Genomic DNA, 23,236 nt, shown 5'->3' with positions numbered 1-23,236 from the left:
ACCAGATTTGCTACAGCTTAAGACTAGCCTCATGAATCCTTTTACTCATTAATTAAAACTTTACAGGTCAGGCACAGTGGCTCATTGGCACTTTGGGAGGCCAAGGTGGGCAGATTGCCTGAAGTTGGGAGTTTGAGACCAGCCTGGCTGACATAGTGAAACCCCATCTCTACTAAAAATACAAAAATCAGCCGAGCATGGTGGCATATGCCTGTAATCCCAGCTACTCCGGAGGCTGAGGCAGGAGAATCACTTGAACCTAGGAGGCAGGTTCACCTCATGCCACTGGAGTGCCTGCCACTGCACTCCAGCCTGGGCGACAGAGCCAGGCAAGAAAAGCAAAGGGGTGGAACACAAAAATCCATGCAAATTTCCAAAAGCCAAATTTTACACCCCCTGCAATATTGCCATTTACTACCTGTTTCTTTCTGACCCAGTCAGATGTAAGAGACCTGCAACTAGATCCAAGCCAGTTAATCAGTTAATTACTGAATCCAATCTGGTCCTGGACCCAGTGTGATTTCCATCATGACTACTAAACCAAGTTTGGATCAGAAATTTGCTCAAAGAAACTCAGAGAGCTCAAAACACAAATCTATGGAGCTTCAGAATCCGAGAGAGAACTTACCCATGATCCCTGCTTGGTCACTCAGCACTCCTGGGGGTTGTGAGAAGCTCTACTTCAGATCCCACTTCTGACACCATCTGAAAAACTTCAGCCAAATTAAATTTAAAAGAGTTTAATGAGCAGTGAATGATTCATGAGTCAGGCAGCCTTCTGAGCCAGTGTAGACTCAGAGACTGCAGCAGGGCCACATGGTGGAAGATTTATGGACAGAAAAAGGAAAATGACATATGGAAAATGAAAGTGAGATGCAGAAACAGCTGCATTGGTTATAGCTTGGCATTTGCCTAATTTGAACATTTAGCCACATTTGATTGGCCAAAACTTGGTGATTGGCACAAGAGCAGACTATAATTTATCTATACTTACATTTACGCCATAGTTTGTGATGTACAGAGAAACCTTTAGGCCAAACTTAAAATATGTACGGACGCAGCTGTAGATTAAACTTGATTTAACAATGGAGAAAATTTAAGATTACATCACACAAACAGAAAGAAGGGCCTGGGCACCTGTAGTCCCAACACTCTGGGAGGCCAAGGCAGGAGGACTGCTTGAGCGCGGGAGTTTGAGACCAGTCTGGGCAACATAGGGAGACCCAATCTCTACAAAAAAAAAAAAAATTAATAAAATGTTAGGCCAAGCACAGTGGCACCAAGGTGGGCAGATCACATGAGGTCAGGAGTTCAAGACCAGCCTGGCCAACATGGTGAAACACCATCTCTACTAAAAATACAAAAATTAGCCAGGTGTGGTGGTAGGTGCCTGTAATCCTAGCTACTCAGGAGGCTGAGGCAGAAGAATCACTTGAACCCAGGAGGCAGAGGTTGCAGTGACCCGAGATCATGCCATTGCACTCCAGCCTGAGCAACAGAAGGAGACGCCACCTCAAAAATAAATAAATAAGGCCAGGCGCAGTGGCTCATGCCTGTAATCCCAGCACTTTGGGAGGCCGAGGTGGGTAGATCACAAAGTCAGGAGTTTGAGACCAGCCTGGCCAATATGGAGAAACCCTGTCTCTAATAAAAATTAAAAATTAGCCGGGCATGGTGGCATGTGCATGTAGTCTTGGGAGGTGGAGGCAGGAGACTCACTTGAACCCAGGAAGTGGGGGTTGCAACAAGCTGAGATTGCATCACTGCACTCCAGCCTGGGTGACAGAGCGAGACTCTGTCTCAAAAAATGAATAAATAAATAAAATAAAATTTTAAGAAAAGAGAGGCTGGGCATGGTGCTCATGTCTATAATCCCAGCACTTTGGGAGGCCGAGGTGAGTGGATCACCTGAGGCCAGGACTTTGAGATCAAGCAGAATCGCTTGAACCCAGGAGGCAGAGGTTGCAGTGAGCTGAGATCGCACTACTGCACTCCAGCCTGGGCAACAGAACAAGACCCTGTCTCAAAAGATAACAACAATAACTAATATATATCAAGCAGTAACTATAAGCCAGGTACCCTTTTAAAGGCTGTACGTGTTATTTCATTTAATTTTTATGAAAACCACATGTGAGGACTTTACTACTCTTATCTGTAGTTTACAGATAAGGAAACTGAAACTTTGATACATGAAAAATTTTTCAAGGGTCAGATCCGTTTAGAGAGCTAGGATTTGGACTAATTCCATCTATTTCCAGAGCATAGACGTTTAAAAACCTCACTCTCTGGATGTGGGGCACAATGAAAACAATGACGGGTGAAAACTTTCCCAGCTCAGAGATCTCTGTGGTCACGCCGAGGTGGCAGGGAGAATTAAGGGAAAGCCACCTTCTCTGAGAGGTCTTCACTAACATGCCTTTCTGGATTGGGGATCGCTCTCCTGTGTTTCCACAGCTCCACAGGAAGCTCTCATGGGAGACTTTATCACCTTGCACCTGAAGGGCCCCTGGGCTCCACCACCTGCAGCTTTAGAATTGGGTTCATCTGTCTTCTCTATCACTTCTCTATCACCGTATCCCCAGCACTTAGCCCAGGAACTAGTACACACTCAATGAATATTGTTGGAACTAATTCATAAAGGAATCTATAAAAGAGAAAAACTGTTCACCTCTCTCTCCCACCACTGTCTGTGCACTCCCAGCCAACAGTGTCTGGCACACAAAAGGTGACTCACATACAGGGGAACTCCAACCAGAGATAAAAACATACTCAGGTTTGTCTCCTCTAGTTGGAAGAAGGGCATCTGAGAGTGAAGAGGGACAGAGACGTCTGTGTTTCAGGATAGAGAATGGGGACAAGGGGTAAGAGAGAAGGCAGGAAAGAACAGATGACAGAAAACAAGTTATTAAAAAGGTAGAAAGAACTAAAGAAAGAAAGGCTCTAGAGAGAATACTAACAATTTCTAACCCAGGTCCAAATAGATCTAGTTTAAACAACAAAGATAACCATCCCAGATATTTTTTTTTTTTTTGAGATGGAGTCTAGCTCTATTGCCAGGCTGGAGTGCAGTGGTGTGATCTCAGCTCACTGCAACCTCTGCCTCCCAGGTTCAAGCGATTCTCCTGCCTCAGCCTCCCAAATGGCTGGGATTACAGGCATGCGCCCCCACGCCCAGCTAACTATTGTATTTTTAGTAGAGACGGGGTTTCACCAGGTTGGCCAGGATGGTCTTGATCTCCTGACCTTAGGATCTGCCCACCTCAGCCTCCCAAAGTGCTGGGATTATAGGCATAAGCCACTGCACCCCGCCCCTCCCAAACAATTTCTAAGCAAACTTCTTCCCCTTCCTCTTTCCCTTCTTCTTCCCCTTCCTCTTTCCCTTCTTCCCCTTCCTCTTCTAATTCCTCTAAGTCCTAAGAACTTTAAACTTCATTTTCTAACCAGTGAGAAGTAATTGACACTTAGAGTGGCAAAGAATTGCAAGGGCTTTTCATACTCCAATTTGCATCGTACAGGAAACACAATATTATGCCTAATATTTAGTCACGGGTAAGAACTGATGCCATCCCCATTCTATCTGTACCAATAACCCACTGGGGATGATTTGGCCACATGTCTCCTTCTGAATGAGCACCTGCAGATGGGAGCCCAGGAATGGTTAAGCCACTGCACAAGGAGAGTCACCATCATCATAACATGCCAGCCCATTCTTCCCTAAGGAGAACGCTCAGTCACTAAGGTTAGAACATACTAGATATAGATATTGGGTATATCTCCTTCTTCTTTGGGGCACCCCCCAAAAAATGGACTCTTTTCTCCTTTCGGGTCTTCAGGTTGAGGATACAAATTGATCAGTCCATGTGGGCGAATTAGGAAGGGTTAGGATAAAATGCTTCCTTTCCCCTTGCCTGTATGCCTGTGGCTATTTTAAGGGCTATCGAAAGGGAAGTAGAGATGGCATGTTTCTCTATCAGGATTCCCGAGTCCTCACAGTCCAAGCACACACGCAGTTGAAGTACAATCAACCAGAACAATACACACGCTTTCGAAATTTCCTATAGTGCTTCACCCCTGCAGGAAAGGAATTCACAGAAACACCAAGCCTTGAGTCAATATGGTTTATTATTTTCTCTTCTGCCATTAACATTCTAGCTACTGGGTAAGTTGTTCTCCATCTTCGGGATCTCATGGTTGGGAGGAGAGGTCTGGGTTCCCTCCCACAAAACTCTCAACGATAGAATAGAAGCACAGCTGCCTCAGTTATCTCACGGCTGCTGCTGTAACCAACATGAGTTCCATATCCACTCCAATCAAAACCAGAAAAATCTCCACACTGCCGGGGACTAGACTCTGGAAAGTATCCTCCTCCACCAATGCAGTGCTGGGAAACAAAGAGAGGAAGAGGCAGTAATGAGAGATCTGCCAGTGAGGCCAATGCCATCTTAACAGCTGAATCCAGTGATTTCTTTGGTCCTCATCAGACTCTCCATTGACAGTGTTGATCTATCCTTCCCATAAAAACCTCTCTCTCTTCCTTAGCTCACACCTATAATCCCAGCAGTTTGGGAGGCTGAAGAAGGTGGATCACTTGAGGCCAGGAGTTCGAGACCATCCTGGCCAACATGGTAAAACCCCAATTCCACAAAAAATACAAAAATTAGCTGGGTGCGGGCCAGGTGCAGTGGCTAACACCTGTAATCCCACCATTTTGGGAGGCCAAGGTGGGCGGATCACAAGGTCAGGAGATCGAGACCATCCTGGCTAACACAGTGAAGCCCCGTCTCTACTAAAAATACAAAAGAAAATTAGCCAGGTGTGGTGGCAGATACCTGTAGTCCCAGCTACTCAGGAGGCTGAGGCAGGACAATGACATCAACCTGGGAGGCAGAGCTTGCTGTGAGCTGAGATTGTGCCATTGCACTCCAGCCTGGGTGACAGAACGAGACTCCGTCTCAAAAAAAAAAAAAAAAAAAAAAAAATTTAGCAGGGCAGGATGGCAGGCACCTGTAGTCCAACTGCTCAGGAAGCTGAGGCAGGAGAATTGCTTGAACCTGGGAGGTGGAAGTTGCAGTGAGCCTAGATCGCGTCATTGCGCTGCAGCCTGGGCAACAGAGTAAGACGCTGTCTCAAAAGAAAAGAAAAAAAAAAAAACTCTCTTCTTTTAGCTTTAGTGACATTATTGTCTTGACTTTCTTTCAACTTTTCTGAACATTCATGCTCAGAACCCCTGCCTGTTCTCTTCTTTCATAAATCCTCTAAGTGCTGCTCCCTAGTGGAGGACCTATCTCCCTCTCCCTTATAAATTGCATGACTACTGCGGCCTCAATTACTAAAAATTCACTGATGGCCCCAAAATCTCCATCTCCTGTTGAGATGCTTCTTGTGCTGAAGACCTCAAAGTCCAGCTTGGATCTCTACACAGGAACCTCAAGCTCCAAATGACCAAAATAGAGTTAAGCAAATCCCTCATTGACCCAGAACCTATTCATCATCCAGACACTCTGACTTCATAAATGACACTCACTCACCCAAATGAGAACCATGTTATTCTAGACTTCCCTGCCCATCCTCTGTATTCAACTAGTGACATGGTTTGGACCTGGGTCCCCACAAAATCTCATGTCGAATTGTAATCCCCAGTGTTGGGGGTGGGGCCTTGTGGGAGGTGATTGGATCATGGGGGTGGTTTCACATGAATGATTTTACCACCAGCCCCTTGATGCTGTCCTCATAATAATGAGTGACTTCTCATAAGATCTGGACATTTAAAAGTGTGTAGCACCAGCCAGGCATGGAGGTTCATGCCTGTAATCCTAGCACTATGGGAGGTTGAGGCAGGCAGATCACTTGAGGTCAGGAGTTCGAGACCAGCCTGGCCAAAATGGAGAAACCCCATATCTACTAAAACTACAAAATTAGCCCAGTGTGGTGGCTCATGCCTGTAAACCCAGCTACTTGGGAGGCTGAGGCAGGATAATCGCTTGAATCTGGGAGGCAGAGGTGGCGGCGAGCCTAGATCATGCCATTGCACTTCAGCCTGGGCAACAAGAGTAAAACTCTGTCTCAAAAAAAACAAAAAAACAAAAAAACAAAAAAAAAACAGTGTGTAGCACCTCCCCTGCTCTCGCTCCTGCTCCTGCCATGGGAGAAACCTCACTCCATCTTTGCCTTCTGCCATGGTTGGAAGCTTCCTGAGGCTTCCCTAGAAGCGGAAGCCACTATACATACAGTACAGCCTGCAGAACCATGAGCCAATTAAACCTCATTTCTTTATAAATTTCCCAGTCTCAGATATTTTTTTCTTTCCTTTTTTTTTTTTTTTTGAGACACGGTCTCGCTCTGTCACCCAGGCTGGAGTGGAGTGCAGTGGTATGATCTTGGCTCACTGCAACCTCCACCTCCCAGGCTTAAGCAGATCCTCCCACCTCAGCCTCCCAAGTAGCTGAGAACACAGGCATGCGCCACCACACTCGGCTAATTTTTGTATTTTTTGTAGAGACAAGGCTTCCCCATGTTTCTCAGGCTGGTCTCAAACTCCTGAACTCAAAAGATCCACCTGCCTTGCCTCCCAAAATACTGGGATTACAGGCGTGAGCCACCATGTCTGGCCAATATTTCTTTATAGCAGTGAGAGAATGGATTAACACAACTGGTATTCCATTTCAAATCTTTGGAATTTATCAATCCTACCATTCAGGATCCCTGAGCCTTAACATTTCAACCACACAAGGGATGGCCTGAGTGAAGTTTCTAGAAGATGATGTCCAGGACTGTCCCAGCAACTCCCCAGTGCAGTGTGTATCTAGGCAAACCATGGCTAGGGTTGGGGAGGCCCAGGTTTTCTCTGAAATATAAACCTCAGATGAAGGAAAACACCTGTGTTTCTCAAGGACTCTCAGCTCTAAAGACTTCTACAGAATGTTTCAGCACACAAGCCTCACCCCAGCTCCAAGCGATTGAGTGTTTTCTCACAAAGGTTGAGCACCCAGCAATGGTTCTTTTGAAGCCTCACCCCTTGATTTTGGTCCTCAAAGGGACAGGATGTGTATCCCTGGACAAAGGGTGCCCATAGCACTGGCCCCTGAAGCCCAGCAATGAGCAAGAGAAGGTCACACTCCCACACACATACACACACACTCCAGTTGTACCACAATCAACACATACACACATACCAACACACACTGACAAACTCAACCTTACTCTCAGGTCCTTGTGGTCCCAGAGAGACTCACGTGCTCAGTGTTACATCCTGTGACCTTCATTCCAGCACACAAGGCGTTGGCTGCTCTCTCGTTATTAAATACCCTGAACTGAACAAATCCCGCAGTGAATTCCCCTGAAAACAAGAGGCAGAAAACAGCATTCAAGGAAGATGCTAGAAATCGCTTCCGTTAGGCCAGCCCCGAGATTCTCGATGCCAAAGCTAAGGCTACAGCCCAACACTCCAGCTGTACTGGTGGAGCCCAGCACCCCTGTGGCCAATTGCTGGTGCATCCTGGCCTCAAACTTAGCTAAGAGGGACCTTTTCCCAACCCCAGAGATGAAGAGCTGGTCCTCAGAGAGGGCTCCTCATCTGCGAGACGCTTGTGAAGAGAAATTCAACTCTGCAGGAAGATCACCACTGAACATTTCCAAAGACTGAGTTGCAGAAATTAACAGATGTATCCACTCTGTTCCTGTTTACATTTTTCTTTTCTCCTTTATTTTAAAATGTCAACTCCCAAATGTAAATAATAACAGCTTTGAGTTCTATAATATATGCTCAGCATCTGCAGAGCATACTATGCTACCAACTTTGGCTTCACACAAAATAAACTCACAATAGAAAAAACAAGTTCCACCATTTTTTGGCTGTTCTGTGCACATGGACCTGGCCTGGTCCTAACAAGCTCCTGCAGGGCTGAGAGTGGGTTGTTAGGAGTAAAGAGTCTGGAGTCTGCAGCCTGGCCGGGCACGGTGGCTCACACCTGTAATCCCAACACTTTGGGAGGCCAAAGCGGGCAGATCGCCAAAGCTCAGGAGTTGGAGACCAGCCTGGCCAACATGGTGAAACCCTGTCTCTACTAAAAATACCAAAATTAGCCGGGCATGGTGGTGGGCACCTGTAATCCCAGCTACTTGGGAGGCTGAGACAGGAGAATCATTTGAACCTGGGAGACACAGGTTGCAGTGAGCTGAGACTACACCATTGCACTCCAGCCTGGGCAACAAGAGCAAAACTCCACCTCAAAAAAAAAAAAGTCTGGAGCCAAATTTCCTCACCCCAATTACTGACTCTTCCACATATGCCTTGTGATCTTCGCAAGTTTCTAAACCTCTCAGTGCTTCAGTTTCCTAAAATGAGGTTAATAAAGTTCAGATCTCAAAGGCAGCCATGCAAATCAAGTGGGGCAATATAGGGAACATCACAGAAGAGAGCCAAGCTTCAGTCCGACGCATGACTGTTACCTAGCATAGTTGAATGTATTCCCTTTCCCACTAAGAGTTCAGAGGATCATTAAAGACTCACGCTGGCCATAGGGTGAGTAATAAGATGCTGTTTTCTGGGCATCGCAAAAATCATAGACCAAAGGGATCGCCGGGCCGTTGTCAGTAATACACTGTCCTGCTCCATAATTCACTGGGAATTTCTTCAAATAACAAAAAAAATTCATGAAGTAAAGACACTGGGTTTGCCATTACCAGTATCTCCTGGGATGCTGCCATTCATAGAGGGGAAACAATGCTTTCTCAGTAAATGAGATTACTTCAAAACCAGTCAAAATAAGAATCTTTCCCTGGCATTGCTGCCAGTTACTCAGGAGTGTGCTTCTGCGGCAGCCTAGACCACTTCATTCTCTCTCTCCTTCTCCCCAACCCATCCACACTCTTCCTGCCCCAGCTGTCTTCTCCCACGGGTCTTTCTTTTTTTATTATTATTATTATACCCTAAATTTTAGGGTACATGTGCACAATGTGCAGGTTTGTTACATAGGTATACATCTGCCATGTTGGTTTGCTGCACCCATTAACTCGTCATTTACATTAGGTATTTCTCCTGATGCTATCCCTCCCCCAGCCCCCCCACCCCTCCCATAGGTCTTTTCTCTTGCCTGGCTCAGAATTCCTAAGAGAAGCAACAGAAGCGATCAGCAAATCTAGGTTAGAAGAACATGGGAGAGAGGCCCATTAAGAAATGACTCCTGCCCAACCTCTAACACTTGCTTCTCTGTACACCCATGAAAACCAGTCCCAGCCAGCAGCCCTCTGTACCTGGTAGATGCCAAACAGATTATGTCCCAGTGTCTGGAGGAAGCCAGTGTCCGTGCGGTACCTCAGCAGGGAGCTGTTTCTCCAATGCTGCATAGGGGACTTGTTGGGCACGTGCCAGATGCCCAGGTCCTTGGCCTGGATGTCATAGTAGCCAGGGTTCTGGAAAGCAACAGACACTGAGCCTGACTGGGCCAGGAAGTCCCAGGAGACAGAAGGTCCACACATGCAACTTCAGCTGGACTGAGAGCTCTGGACTCCAGGTGAGCAGATGGCCAACCATACTCAGACACCCCACTCCCAGCCGATGATCCCACCACACCCAGGGCCCTAACAGCCTTGTTAGGAGGAAGTTGTGATTCAAAGTGTAAGTTGGCTGGGTGTGGTGGCTTATGCCTGTAATCCCAGCACTTTGAGAGACCAAGGTGGGCAGATCACTTGAGGTCAGGAGTTCGAGACGAGCCTGGCCAACATGGAGAAACCTCATCTCTACTAAAAGTACAAAAGTTAGCCCACTGTGATAGTGGGTGCTTGTAATCCCAGCTACTTTTGAGGCAGGGTATCACTTAAACCCAGGAGGCAGTGGTTGCTATGAGCCAAGATCACACCACTGCACTCCAACCTGGGCAACAGAGTGAGACTCCCTCTCAAGAAAAAAAAAAAAAAAGGCGCAAGTATTTCTCTCTTCTTCTCCAGCCCATTCCACATCCCTACCTTCCAGCCATCCCTCCTGCAGGCTTGTAGCCAGCCACACTCCACTCCTCACCCTCACACGAGTGGGTAAGAAGTGGCACCAACCTTGTAGTCATCGCTCGTGGCCGCCTCTGCAGATCCAAAGGTGTTGTAGTTGGCCCAGTTGCCGTCCCCCTCTGGGTAGTCTGCTTTGCTGCCCTGCTGACTGGACCAGCGATCGCCCACCGTGCACTTCCCATGCATGTCATTCTCGTGCACGCTGGCCACCAGGGTCCAGCCGCCACCCCCAGAGGTCATGTCACAGAAGGTCTGGTAGATAACACCATTCTCAGTGCGGAGAAAATACAGGCCATCTGTAGAGGGAACCAGCCCAGAGCCTCCCTGTCTGAGAGCTGAGGGTTCATCTCAGCCCCATGACAAGAAAGGCCCTAGGAACCAGAGACATGGCCTAAAGGCTCCTGTCCTGAGTCACATCACTAAGTGCTCCCAGGGGTACTGGGGCCTCCCTGAGTTCAGAAGATCATGTTCCTGTAACTGAGGCAGAACACAGAATTGTATAAAATCCCAGTGACATTTTTCATAAAGTTAAACATGGAATTATTGTATGACCCAGCAATTCCACTGCAGGTCTATCCCCAAAAGAATTGAAAACAGGGCCTCACGCTGATGCTTTTAAACCAGTGTTTATTGCAGCATTAGTCACAAGGGCCAAATAGAAGAAACAATTCAAATATTCACCAACAGGTGAATGAATAAACAAAAATGGTGTGTGTGCATATATGTATCTACAGTGGATAAAAGGGAATGAAATACCCATGCTACAGCATGGACAAACCCTCAAAACACTGTGCTAAGTGAAGTAAGCCAGACACCAAAGGACAAATACCATATGACTCCAATTACATGAGGTAACTACACTAGGCAAATTCATAGAGACAGAAAGTAGAATGCAGCTACCAGAGACTAAGGGAAGGGAGTTATTGCTTAATAACTCTATGTTATTTTTTGTTTTGTTTTGTTTTGTTTTTGTGTTTGAGATGGAGCCAAACTCTGCTGCCCAGGCTGCAGTGCAGTGGCACCATCTCGGCTCACTGCAGCCTCTGCCTCCCGAGTTCAAGCGATCCTCCCACCTCAGCCTCCCAAGTAGCTGGAATTACAAATGTGCGCTCCACACCTGACTAATTTTTATATTTTAGTAGAGACAGGGTCTCACCGTGTTGGCCAGGATGGTCTTGAACTCCTGGCCTCTAGTGATACACCTGCCTCAGCCTCGTAAAATGCTGGGTGAGCACTTTACAGGTGTGAGCCACCTCACCCGGCCCCTCCATGTTATTAAGTACAGAGTTTCTGTTTGGGATGATGAAAAAGTTCTGCATATGGATAGCAGTGATGGTTGCACAACCTTGAAGGTAATTAATGCCACTGAATTGCACACTTAATATTGCTTAAAATGGCAAATCTTATGCAAATTGTAATATGTATACATATACTTTACCACAACTTTTTTAACTAAAAGACAAAAAGACTCATAGAATACATAATCCTGATACCCTGACTGAGCTCTGTTTGAATGTTTCATCACTCACCAAATGCACTAGGGCACTTGTCTTTGATTTCCTTGCAGCTTCTGGGCAGAGATGAAGATGAAGAACAGGTGCATTCCTTGGAGTAAGTATTAGCCTCATCTAGGGAATACACAGGGTTTATTCTCATTCCTGGTTTGACACAAAACCTACCCTCTCCTATCACCAGTCCCACACTCATTCCACCACTGTAGCAGAACCTCGCTGCCCGGGTGGTAAGGCCTGAGACAGCCAGTGTCATATCCACTCAGCCCATCAGCATCACATCCACTCAGCCCATCCCACCCGACAGCCAGCACAGGCTTAAAGCCTGCCTCCTGCCACATGACCCGTCCTTGTGCTGGGTCTTGCCCTAAGCACTGAGTAATCAAAGACATTAAACTTCCCCAGCAAAAGCTTGCCTCTAGAGGAAATTGCTGACAAGTCAACAGAAAATTGTATTGAGAATAAATGGTAGAAGAAAGACAAACTCAAAGAACAAAAGAAAGACTCCGAGGTAACAGTGGAGAATGGAAAGGCCAGAGAGCGAGCAGGGCAGTTGCCTGGGAGAAGAAGGCAAGAGGGGTTGTCTCATGTATTAGTCACAGAAGACCTTCCAGTCCGGGTGACATCTTAGCTTATTCTGAGAGAATAAACATGATTTATCAGTAGGAAGACAATCCAAGGCAGGGAAAACAGCATATCCAAAGGCCTAGAGAAATAAAAAACATATAGCATAGTCCAGCTGCAGAACTACAAGCTGCTTAATATGGCTGAAAAATGGGGTGTGAAGCAGGGAGTGGTGAGACTAATCTCTACTCCAAAAAGTCTGCAAACTATTCGAACAGTCTAGGGGAAAGCTTTGAGGTCAGAGGTGACTGACCTCAGTTTCCTCATACCTAAAACACAGTTAATAAACAGTGCTTTTGCAAAGATGAAGTAAGAAGATATTTTGAACAGCCTTTTCTTTAAAAAAAAAAAAATTAAAACAGTGAAGAAAAATACAAATTTTAAAATGTCATTGTTATTCTTGTTATAGAGAGGAAGACTGTGGAGAGAACATTCTCCAGGCACAAAGCAGACCATGTAGTTCCCGTGGAAATCCCACAGCCAAGGCCACAGGAGTGGGCAGTGGCTGGAAGGTGACACAGTTCTTACCACAGCCCCCTCAGGGCCACACAAAAGCACAGAGCCTGGATCCAGGACATGCCTCAAGTAACACCCTCACTGCCACAGGCCAGATCCCGCCAGAGACCAGAAATCGGCACTCAGTCTACATGCAAGCCGGCTTCTGTGCATCTCAAAGACACGCTCTGTGTCCTGGGAGAGACCAGGATCCTGGAAGCCATCCAGCTGAAGGAACTGCTGTCCCTAGCAGCGTGACTCACCTGTACTCCACCCTCTGGTGGCCGCTATGAGAAACAGCAGGAAGCTGAGTTGGTTCATTGTAATCTAAAGAAAGCAAGATGAAGGTCACCATCTTGGCCATCATTTTTCTCTACATCCCTGCCCCACCCCTGTGCAGTCCTATAAAGACTCCAAAACCCCTTGCCTTTTGTTTAAACTTCACACATCTCTGAGACCAAAAGCAGACCTAAGCTGAAAACAGGGTTCCCCCAACTCACAGACCTTGTCTGAGTCTCAGCTGCACTTTCCTTGGGTACAGAGAGCTCCTTCACTCCCTCCGCTGCGCCCTGGAGCTCAACAGAGTGCAGCTTTCTCCGAAAACGCTCCTGATGTGGGATGAGGGGCTGAAAGCTTTATGGAGAAAGCCTAGCAGGGTCAAACCCAGGTTTCCAGCCTCACCCTCCCCTGGCACAATGCCCAGTGCAGGGGAGGCTTCTGGTTATCTCAGGGAGGTTATTTATGCAGTGGAATTAACAGGTTCTAAGGAAAAAACCAATCCTATATAACACCTACTAGCGTTGTTCCCGGATCTGGGGGTTTCATGAACCTGTGTCAAGGTCCATGAAAACAAAACAAGTAGACGAAGAGACTAACAAGAGTTGGCGTTGATTTGGGGGTTTTGTGCCTTTCTTGCAAAATAAAAACTTTCTGTAAATTAAGCATCTGTTGGCTTGGCACGTTGGCTCAAATCCCAATACTTTGGGAGGCCAAGGCAGGAGGATCGCTTCGAATGCAGGAGTTTGAGACCAGCCTGGGCAACATAGGGCAACCTCTTCTCTACTAAAAATACAAATAAAAATTAAAAAATTAGCATGGCATGGTGGCACTTGACTGTAGTCTCAGCTGGCACTGAGGCAAGGCGGGATGGTTGCTTGAGCCCCGGAGATAGAGGATTCAGTGAATTATAATCATGCCACTGTACTCCAGCTTAGGTAACAGGGCAAGACTGTATCTCTAAATAAATAAATAAATAAAATGAAATCAAACATTGGCCATAATTATCAATTCATAGAAATAGAAAAAGGAAATTTTAACAAGATGGGAAAGTGATCATTTCTGAATAATGTGATAAAAAGGAAGGGAGGGGAAAGAGATACAAAACACAAAAAAAAAATAAAAAATTTTTTAAAAATAGGAGAAAATAAAATAGCACCCAAGAAGAAAAACTGCAAAAAAAGTTATACTTTTGTAAATTTAAAATCTATTAGAAGCTATTTGCTCTGTGTATCTGGAAAATAATTAATTAAATAAAATTAAATCTATTAGAAACTAAATTAACTCATCAGTATAGGTAACAAAATGAACATACTCAGCTTTCATATTTACAAACAACAACCTCTTAGAAATAGAGGTCTCACCAGGCACGATGGCTTATGCCTGTAATCCCCGCACTTTGGGAGGCTGAAGCAGGTGGATGACTTGAGGTCAGGAGTTCAAGACCAGTCTCATGAACATTGTGAAACCCTGTCTCTACTAAAAATATAAAATTATCTGGGCATGGTGGCAGGCACCTATAATCCCAGCTACTTGGGAGACTGAGGCAGGAGAATTGCTTGAACCCAGGAGGAAGAGGTTGCAGTGAGTCAAGATCGCACCATCACACTACAGCCTGGGAAATAAGAGCGAAACTCCATCTAAAATAAATAAATTAATAAAAATTAAAAAGAGGTCTCTAAGTTTACAGTTTACAATAGTAAATACGTGTTTATAAAGTTAACAACAAGGGCTCAAGATCTAGCAAAAAAAATTAAACATCCCCTCAGTTGTTCATTACCGTGTGTAACTAACCACCTGAAAACTTAATGGCTTAATAAAACAGTAACATATTTGCAAAAATAAAAAAAAGAAAATTTATAGTTCTGGTAATGTCTTTAGTTGATTCTAAGACACTTTTTTTGTATTTTAACATCTTTAATATCATCATGCATCATCATTAGTGGTACATGATGCCATCTAATAGACTGAGAAAATGGTACATCTATTTTAGGGACATTACCTCTTCTAACCATCGTCATCCAATCAGTGATTGCATCCCATTGATTCTACCCTTACTTTCTCTTGAATCTGTTCCCCACACAACTTCCTCCAAACCCCACTGCCCTGGACATTCATTTAGTTTAGTCTGGTTCTTTTTAAGTGTAACTAATAGAAACCCCATCTCAAAGTGGCTTTTCTAAAAAGTAAATCTATTACTTCATGAAATAGAAAATCGAGAAAGAGGGCAAGATCCAAGCTTGCTTGACAGCAGTTTCTCTTTATTTTATTTATTTATTTATGTTGAGATATTTATTTATGTTGAGACAGGGTCTCACTCTGTTGCCCAGGCTGGATGGAGTGCAGTGGCACAATCTCAGCTTACTGCAGTCTCAACCTCCCAGGATCAGGTGATCCTCCCACCTCAGCTTCCCAAGTACCTGGGACTACAGACACATACCACCACACCATGCTAATTTTTGTATTTTTTTGTAGAGATGGGTTCTCACCATGTTGGCCAGGCTGGTCTCGAACTCCTGGGCACAAGCAATCCTCCTGCCTCAGCCTCCCAAAGTGCTGAGAGTATAGGTACGTATGTGACAGTATGGATGTGCATGAAGATAGAAGAGTGTGGAAGAAAGCCCCTCACCACCAACTCAGTCCAGCTCCCCATCTACATCTCCAAGTGCCTTGGCGAAGCTTTATTGTAAAATTACACATACAGAAAAAGATATGACATTAAATATGCAGTTTAATGAATTACAAAAAAGCCAAATAGGATGTGTAATTATCATCCTAGCCAAGAAATGAAACTTTGGCAGCACCCAAAATCTTCCCATATGCTGCTTCCAGATAACAGACCTCTGCCTTCCCAAAAAGTAATCACTGGCCTGAGATGGAAATCAGCACTTCCTGTGTCCACACCACATTGTTCCAAATATTTTAGATTTTTTTTTCTTTTTTTTTTTTTTTGAGATGGAGCCGCTCTCTGTTGCCCAGGCTGGAGAGCAATGGTGCAATCTTGGCTCACTGCAACCTCCGCCTCCCGGGTTCAAGCAATTCTCCTGCCTCAGCCTCCTGAGTAGCTGGGATTACAGGTGTGTGCTATCACCCCTGGCTAATTTTTGTATTTTTATTAGAGACGGGATTTCATCGTGTTGGTCAGATTTGTCTCGAACTCCTGACCTTGTGATCCACCCAACTCAGCCTCCCAAAGTGCTGCGATTACAGACATGAGCCATCGTGCCTGGCCCAAATATTTTAGATTTATAAAATGTCTTGATATCCAGCAGAGCAAGGCTTCTCACTTTGTTCTTCTTTTTTGGTTATTCTTGGTCGTTTGCCTCTACACACACACACACACAAACACACACACACACACATACATACGCACACCCTTTAGGATTTTATTGGAATTACATTGAATCTATAGATCATTTTAGAAATAATTTATGTCTTTAAAATATTGAGCATGGCCTGTTTCTTCATTTATTTGTGTTTTTATCGCTTTTTCATATCTTACAGCTTCCTTATAGGGATTTTGTGCATCGTTTGTTATTTGCTCCTTAGTATTTGACTTTTTTTTTTTTTTAAACAAGGTCTCACTCTGTCACCCAGGCAAGTGATTCTCAAACCTCAGCCTCCTAAGTAGCTGGGAACACAGGTACATATCACCATGGCCAACTAATTGTCTTATATTTTGTAGAGATCAGATCTCACTATGTTGCCCTAGCTGGTCTCAAACTCCTGGGCTCAAGCAATCCTCACACCCCTGGCCTTCCAAAGTGCTGGGATTACAGGCATGAGCCACCACGCTGGCAGTGCTTGATGTTTTTGTTGCTATTATAAATGATGTATTTTTGAAATTTTATTTTCTAATTGCTTGATGCTTATATGTAGAAATACAACTGATTTCACAAATATATATATATATCAATGACAGCACAGGAAAGACATAGTCTCAAAATAAATATAAATTTCAGCTTGAATAAATTTAGTTTTATGAAAAATAATATTTTTTCTTACTTTTCTCATTTTGCTACAAACCAATGAAAACACTCTTGTGGTGGGGGGGTCATTCTAGAGTAGCACTGGCCCCCAGACTACATTTTGGAATCACTGATCCAGGACAAACTTCCTCTGATGCTTCAATACCTGCTTTGCCAATTCTGTCCCAGTGTCATTCCTCAATTTCCTGAGCATAAATGTCACTCATGCCTCTTCTCCCTCAACAATGGAATGGATCACTTCCTGCCCGGTGTTGCCACATCCCTTATGCCCATTATTATCTTGACACAATAACATGACCTTTTCACTGTTTACATGTTTCTCACAGCAGTTCTTAAGAAAAGGTTTATGAGGCACCATATTTGTTAAGCTAATACTTTATTTATTTGTGGAGAGAAAATATTGAACTATATATTTCCAGATATTTTAACACAAGGAAATAGAACTAGGTCCAAGACAAATATTCGATTATTTATTTATTTATTTATTTATTTTTTTAGACATGGTCTTGCTCTGTCACCCAGGCTGGAGTGCAGTGGTACAATCATGGCTAACTGTAACCTTGACCTCCTTGGCTCAAGCAATACTCCCACCTCTGCCTCCTGAGTAGTTGGGACTACAGGCACATGCTACCAACCCAGATAATTTTTTAATTTTTTTTAGAGATGGGGTCTCACTATGTTCCCCAGGCTGGTCTCTAACTCCTGGGCTCAAGTGATCCTCCCACTTCATTCTCCCAAAGTGCTGGGATTGTAAATGTGAACCACTGTGCCCAGTCCAAATAAAATGTATGCTTCCTATAAAACTATGTCTAACACTTTAATATCTCTGATATTGAGTGCATCCTTCATTCAATGGCATATCAGTTTGTATTTCATTTTGAGTGGTACATAAAACAATGGTGCACTTTATTAATGACACCTTAGATTTGGTGAAAAAATCCTAGCTCTGACGTTAGCATAGAGTTGGTACTCTGGAATGAGAACTTCCTGCAAGCCCACAGACTTGAGCTCCAATCCAAGATCATGTACTAGACATGTGACATTGGGCAAACCACTTCATCCCTCTGGACTTCAGTTTTCATGTCAGTAAAATGTGAAAACAAGTGCTCCAATCCCAGCACTTTGGAGGCGAAGACAGGCAGATCACTTCAGGTCAGGAGTTCAAGACCAGCCTGGCCAACACGGTGAAACCCCATCTCTACCAAATAATATAAAAATTACCTGGCCGTGGTGGTGTGCACCTGTAATCCCAGCTACTTGGGAGGCTGAGGCAGGAGAATTGCTTGAACCCAGGAGGCAGAGGTTGCAGTGAGCCAAGAACTCGCCACTGCACTCCAGCCTGGACAATGCAGCAAGATTCCATCTCAAAAAATAATAGTAACAAAAATGTGAGTAACAAGTTCAACCTCACAGGACTGTTGTGAGGAGTGAAATGACAAGAGCAAAATGAGAATGTACATGAATATGTGAAAGGTGTAATTATCATTAAGAAAGATTATCTCAAAAACCTGGATTTCTCTTTACTACCACTGCCATCAGCAGCTCACCTCAGCTGGGAAGCCCCAAACTCAATCAACAGGTGTGTATAGCACCCATATTTTATTCTTTATGGATTTTTTTACTTTCCTATTTGGCCTGTGCAAAAGCCCCCTTGTTTTACATAAGCCCTTCTGCTACATACTAAAGTATACTTACACACTGCACTGCTTATGACAGGATTCAGAAGATATTTATTGAAAGACAGAATGATAAAATGTTTACAACTCCAAGAATAGACCTCAAGTGGATCTATAACCAGGGTCTACTAGAGATTAAATGATTAAATGAAAGCGTTTGGTATTCTAGGAGACTGCTAGAACCAAATTTAAAAAACAAAATCCCAACATGCTTTCATGTTAAAAGCCCTCAACAAACTAGGCATTGAAGGAACATGTTGCAAAATAATAACAGCCATATATGACAAACCCACAGCCAACATCATATGGAATGGGCAAAAGCTGGAAGCATTCCCCTTGACAACCAGAACAAGACAAGGATGCCCACTCCCACCATTCCTATTCCACGCAGTGCTGGAAGTCATAGCCACAGCAATCAGGCAAGACAAAGAAGTAAAAGGCATCCAAGTAGGAAAAAAGGAAGTCAAACTGTCTCTGTTTGCAAACAATATAATTCTATACCTAGAAAACCCCACAGTCTCTGCCCAAAATCTCCTAGATCTCATAAGCAACTCCAGCAAGGTTTCAAGATTCAAAATAAATGTACAAAACTCAGTAACATTTCTATACACCAACAACGTCCAGGCTAACTGCCAAATCAAGAATGCAATCCCATTCACAATTACCACAAAAAGAATAAAATACCTAAGAATATAACCAACCAGGGAGGTGAAAGATTTCTACAATGAGAATTACAAAGCACTGCTCAAAGAAATCAGAGACAATAAAAAACAAATGGAAAAACATTCCACGCTCATGGATAGGAAGAATCAATATTGTTAAAATGGCCATACTGCCCAGAGCAATTTACACAATCATTGCTATTCTTATCAAACTACTGATGACATTCTTGGCTGGGTGCAGTGGCTCACGCCTGTAATCCCAGAACACTGGGAGGCTGAGGTGGGCAGATCACTTGAGGTCAGAATACAAAATACAAAAATACAAAACTCAGCTGGGTGTGGTGGCGCATGCCTGTAATCCCAGCTACTCAAGAGACTGAGGTAGGAGGATTGCTTGAGCCCAGGAGGTGGAGTTTGGGACCAGCCTGGGCAACATGATAAAACCCTGTCTCTACTCAAAATACAAAACTTAGCTGGCTGTGGTGGCACATGCCTGTAATCTCAGCTACTCAGGTAGGAGGATCGCTTGAGCTCAGAAGGTGGAGGTTGCAATGAGCCAAGATAACACCACTGCACTCCAGCCTGGGTGACAGAGGGAGATTCTGTCTCAAAGAAATTAATTAGTTTAATTTAATTTAATTCATATGGAATGAAAAAAGAGCCCAAATAGCCAAAGCAATCCTAAGCAAAAAGAACAAAGCTGGAGGCATCACATTACCAGACTTCAAACTATAGTGAAATGCTACAGTAAATAAAACAGCCGGGTACCAGTACAAAAACAGATACATAGACAAATGAAACAGAATAGAAAGCCCAGAAATAAAGCCACACACCTACAACCATCTAATCTTTGACAAAGTTGACAAAAACCAGCAAAGGGTAAAGGACTCCTTATTCAATAAATGGTGCTGGGACAACTTGACAGCCATATGCAGAAGATTAAAACTGGATCCCTTTCTCACACCATATACAAAAATCAACTAAAGACAGATCAATTAAAGATTAAATGTAAAACCCAAAACTATAAAACCCTAGAAAAAAGCCTAGGAAATACCATTCTAGACATAGGTCCTGGCAAAGATTTCACAATGAAGACACCAAAACCAACTGCAACAAAAACAAAAACTGACAAATGGGATCTAATTACAGTATTTAATAAAGAGCTTCTGCACAGCAAGAGAAACTATCAACAGAGTACACATACAACCCACAGATATTTGCAAGCTATGTATCTGACAAAGGTCTAATAGCCAGAATCTATAAGGGACTTAAAAAATTTTACAAGAAGAAAACAACACCATCAAAAAGTGGCAAAGTGTGGGAGTCACCAAGATAGCTAAATAGGAACACCTCCAGTCTACAGCTCCCAGTGTGAGTGAAGCAGAAGATCAGTGATTTCTGCATTTCCAACTGAGGTACCGGGTTCATCTCACTAGGGCTTGTCGGACAGTGGGTGCAGCCCATGGAGCAGGGCGGAGCATCGCCTCACCCAGGAAGCACAAGGGGTAGGGGATTTCCCTTTCCTAGCCAAGGGAAGCTGTGACAGATGGTACCTGGAAAATCGGGACACTACCATCCTAATACTGTGCTTTTCCAATGGTCTTAGCAAACAGCACACCAGGAGATTATATCCCACTCCTGGCTCAGAGGGTCCCACACCCATGGGGCCTTGCTCACTGCTAGTACAGCAGTCTGAGATCAAACTGCAAGGCGGCAGTGAGGCTAGGGGAGGGGTGTCCACCATTGCTGAGGCTTGAGTAGGTAAACAAAGCAGCCTGGAAGATCGAACTGGGTGGAGCCCACTGCAGCTCAAGGAGGCCTGCCTGCCTCTGTAGACTCCACCTCTGGGGGCAGGGCATAGCTGAACAAAAGGCAGCAGAAACTTCTGCAGACTTAAATGTCCCTATCTGACAGCTTTGAAGAGAGTAGTGGTTCTCCCAGCATGGAGTTTGAGATCTGAGAACGGACAGACTGCCTCCTCAAGTGGGTCCCTGACCCCCAAGTAGACTAACTGGAAGACACCCCCCAGTAGGGGCCAACTGACACTTCATACAGAGAGGTGCCCCTCTGAGACGAAGCTTCCAGAGGAAGGATCAGGCAGCAACATTTGCTGTTCTGCACCATTTGCTGTTATGCAGCCTCCGCTGGTGATACCTAGGCAAACAGGGTCTGAAGTGGACCTCCAGCAAACTCCAACAGACCTGCAGCTGTGAGTCCTGACTGTTAGAAGGAAAACTAACAAACAGAAAGGACATCCACACCAAAACCCCATCTGTACGTCACCATCATCAAAGACCAAAGGTAGATAAAACCACAAAGATGGGGAGAAACCAGAGCAGAAAAGCTGAAAATTCTAAAAATCACAGCACCTCTTCTCCTCCAAAGGATCACAGCTCCTTGCCAGCAACAAAACAAAGCTGGATGGAGAATGGCTTTGACGACTTGAGAGAAGAAGGCTTCAGAAGATCAGTAATAACAAACGTTTCCAAGCTAAAGGAGGATGTTCAAACCCATTGCAAAGAAGATAAAAACCTTGAAAAAAGATTAGATGAATGGCTAACTACAATAAGCAGTGTACAGGAGACCTTAAATGACCTGATGGAGCTGAAAACCATGGCACGAGAACTACGTGACACACACACACAAGCATCAGTAGCTGATTTGATCAAGTGGAAGAAAGGGTATCAGTGATTGAAGATCAAATTAATGAAGTGATTGAAGATCAAATTAATGAAATGAACAAAGAAGACAAGTTTAGAGAAAAAAGAGTAAAAAGAAATGAACAAAGCCTCCAAGAAATATGGGACTATGTGAAGAGACCAAATCTACGTCAGACTGGTGAACCTGAAAGTGACAGGGAGAATGGAACCAAGTTGGAAAACACTCTTCAGGAAATTATCCAGGAAAACTTCCTCAACCTAGCAAGGCAGGCCAACATTCAGATTCAGGGAATACAGAGAATGCCACAAAGATACTCTTCAAGAAGAGTAACTCCAAGACACATAATTGTCAGATTCACCAAAGTTGAAATGAAGGAAAAGATGTTAAGGGCAGCTAGAGAGAAAGGTTGTGTTACCCGCAAAGGGAAGCCCATCAAACTAACAGCGGATCTCTCAGCAGAAACTCTACAAGCCAGAAGAGAGTGGGGGTCAATATTCAACATTATTAAAGAAGAGAATTTTCAACCCAGAATTTCATATCCAGCCAAACTAAGCTTCATAAGTGAAGGAGAAATAAAATCCTTTACAGACAAGCAAATGCTGAGAGATTTTGTCACCACCAGGCCTGCCTTACAAGAGCTCCTGAAGGAAGCACTAACCATGGAGAGGAACAACTGGTACCAGGCACTGCAAAAACATGCCAAATTGCAAAGACCATTGAGGCTAGGAAGAAACTGCATCAACTAATGAGCAAAATAACCAGCTAACATCATAACGACAGGATCAAATTCACACATAACAATATTAACCTTAAATGTAAATGGGCTAAATGCTCCAATTAAAAGACACAGACTGGCAAATTGGATAAAAAGTCAAGACCCATCAGTGTGCTGTATTCAGGAGACCCATCTCACAGGCAGAGACACACATAGGCTCAAAATAAAGGGATGGAGGAAGATCTACCAAGCAAACGGAAAACAAAAAAAGGCAGGGGTTGCAATCCTAGTCTCTGATAAAACAGACTTTAAACCAACAAAGATCGAAAGAGACAAAGAAGGCCATTACATAATGGTAATGGGATCAATTCAACAAGAGCTAACTCCTAAATACATATGCACCCAATACAGGAGCACCCAGATTCATAAAGCAAGCCCTTAGAGACCTACAAAGAGACTTAGACTCCCACACAATAATATTGGGAGACTTTAACACCCCACTGTCAACATTAGACAGATCAACGAGACAGAAAGTTAACAAGGATATCAAGGAATTGAACTCAGCTCTGCACGAAGTGGACCTAATAGACATCTACAGAACTCTCCACCACAAATCAACAGAATGTAC

At 44.2% G+C, this 23,236-nt stretch overlaps 1 protein-coding gene across 3 annotated transcripts in view; it reads right to left on the bottom strand.

Annotated features, from left to right (window-relative positions):
* Positions 1 to 4,106: 4,106 nt before the first annotated feature.
* Positions 4,107 to 23,236, bottom strand: part of LOC115930226 (intelectin-1-like) — a 33,842-nt gene continuing 14,712 nt past the window's right edge. The window contains exons 1-8 of one of the 3 annotated variants that reach the window (XM_031001040.3): positions 13,134 to 14,008; positions 12,893 to 12,956; positions 11,529 to 11,627; positions 10,048 to 10,295; positions 9,253 to 9,411; positions 8,510 to 8,630; positions 7,233 to 7,336; positions 4,107 to 4,381 (exon numbers count right to left, since the gene is read on the bottom strand). In XM_031001040.3, coding sequence (XP_030856900.3) covers positions 4,229 to 4,381; positions 7,233 to 7,336; positions 8,510 to 8,630; positions 9,253 to 9,411; positions 10,048 to 10,295; positions 11,529 to 11,627; positions 12,893 to 12,950 — 942 coding nt within the window. In that variant the 5' untranslated portion in view covers positions 12,951 to 12,956; positions 13,134 to 14,008 and the 3' untranslated portion in view covers positions 4,107 to 4,228. Of the gene's footprint in view, positions 4,382 to 7,232; positions 7,337 to 8,509; positions 8,631 to 9,252; positions 9,412 to 10,047; positions 10,296 to 11,528; positions 11,746 to 12,892; positions 12,957 to 13,133; positions 14,009 to 23,236 lie in introns of those variants that run through there. The other 2 variants (XM_063693687.1, XM_031001036.3) reach the window with 2 other exon arrangements.

The sequence above is a fragment of the Gorilla gorilla genome, chromosome 1 (genome assembly GCF_029281585.2).
Source record: "Gorilla gorilla gorilla isolate KB3781 chromosome 1, NHGRI_mGorGor1-v2.1_pri, whole genome shotgun sequence".
Lineage (NCBI taxonomy): Eukaryota > Metazoa > Chordata > Mammalia > Primates > Hominidae > Gorilla > Gorilla gorilla.
This window is presented reverse-complemented; position numbering and strand designations above follow the sequence as displayed.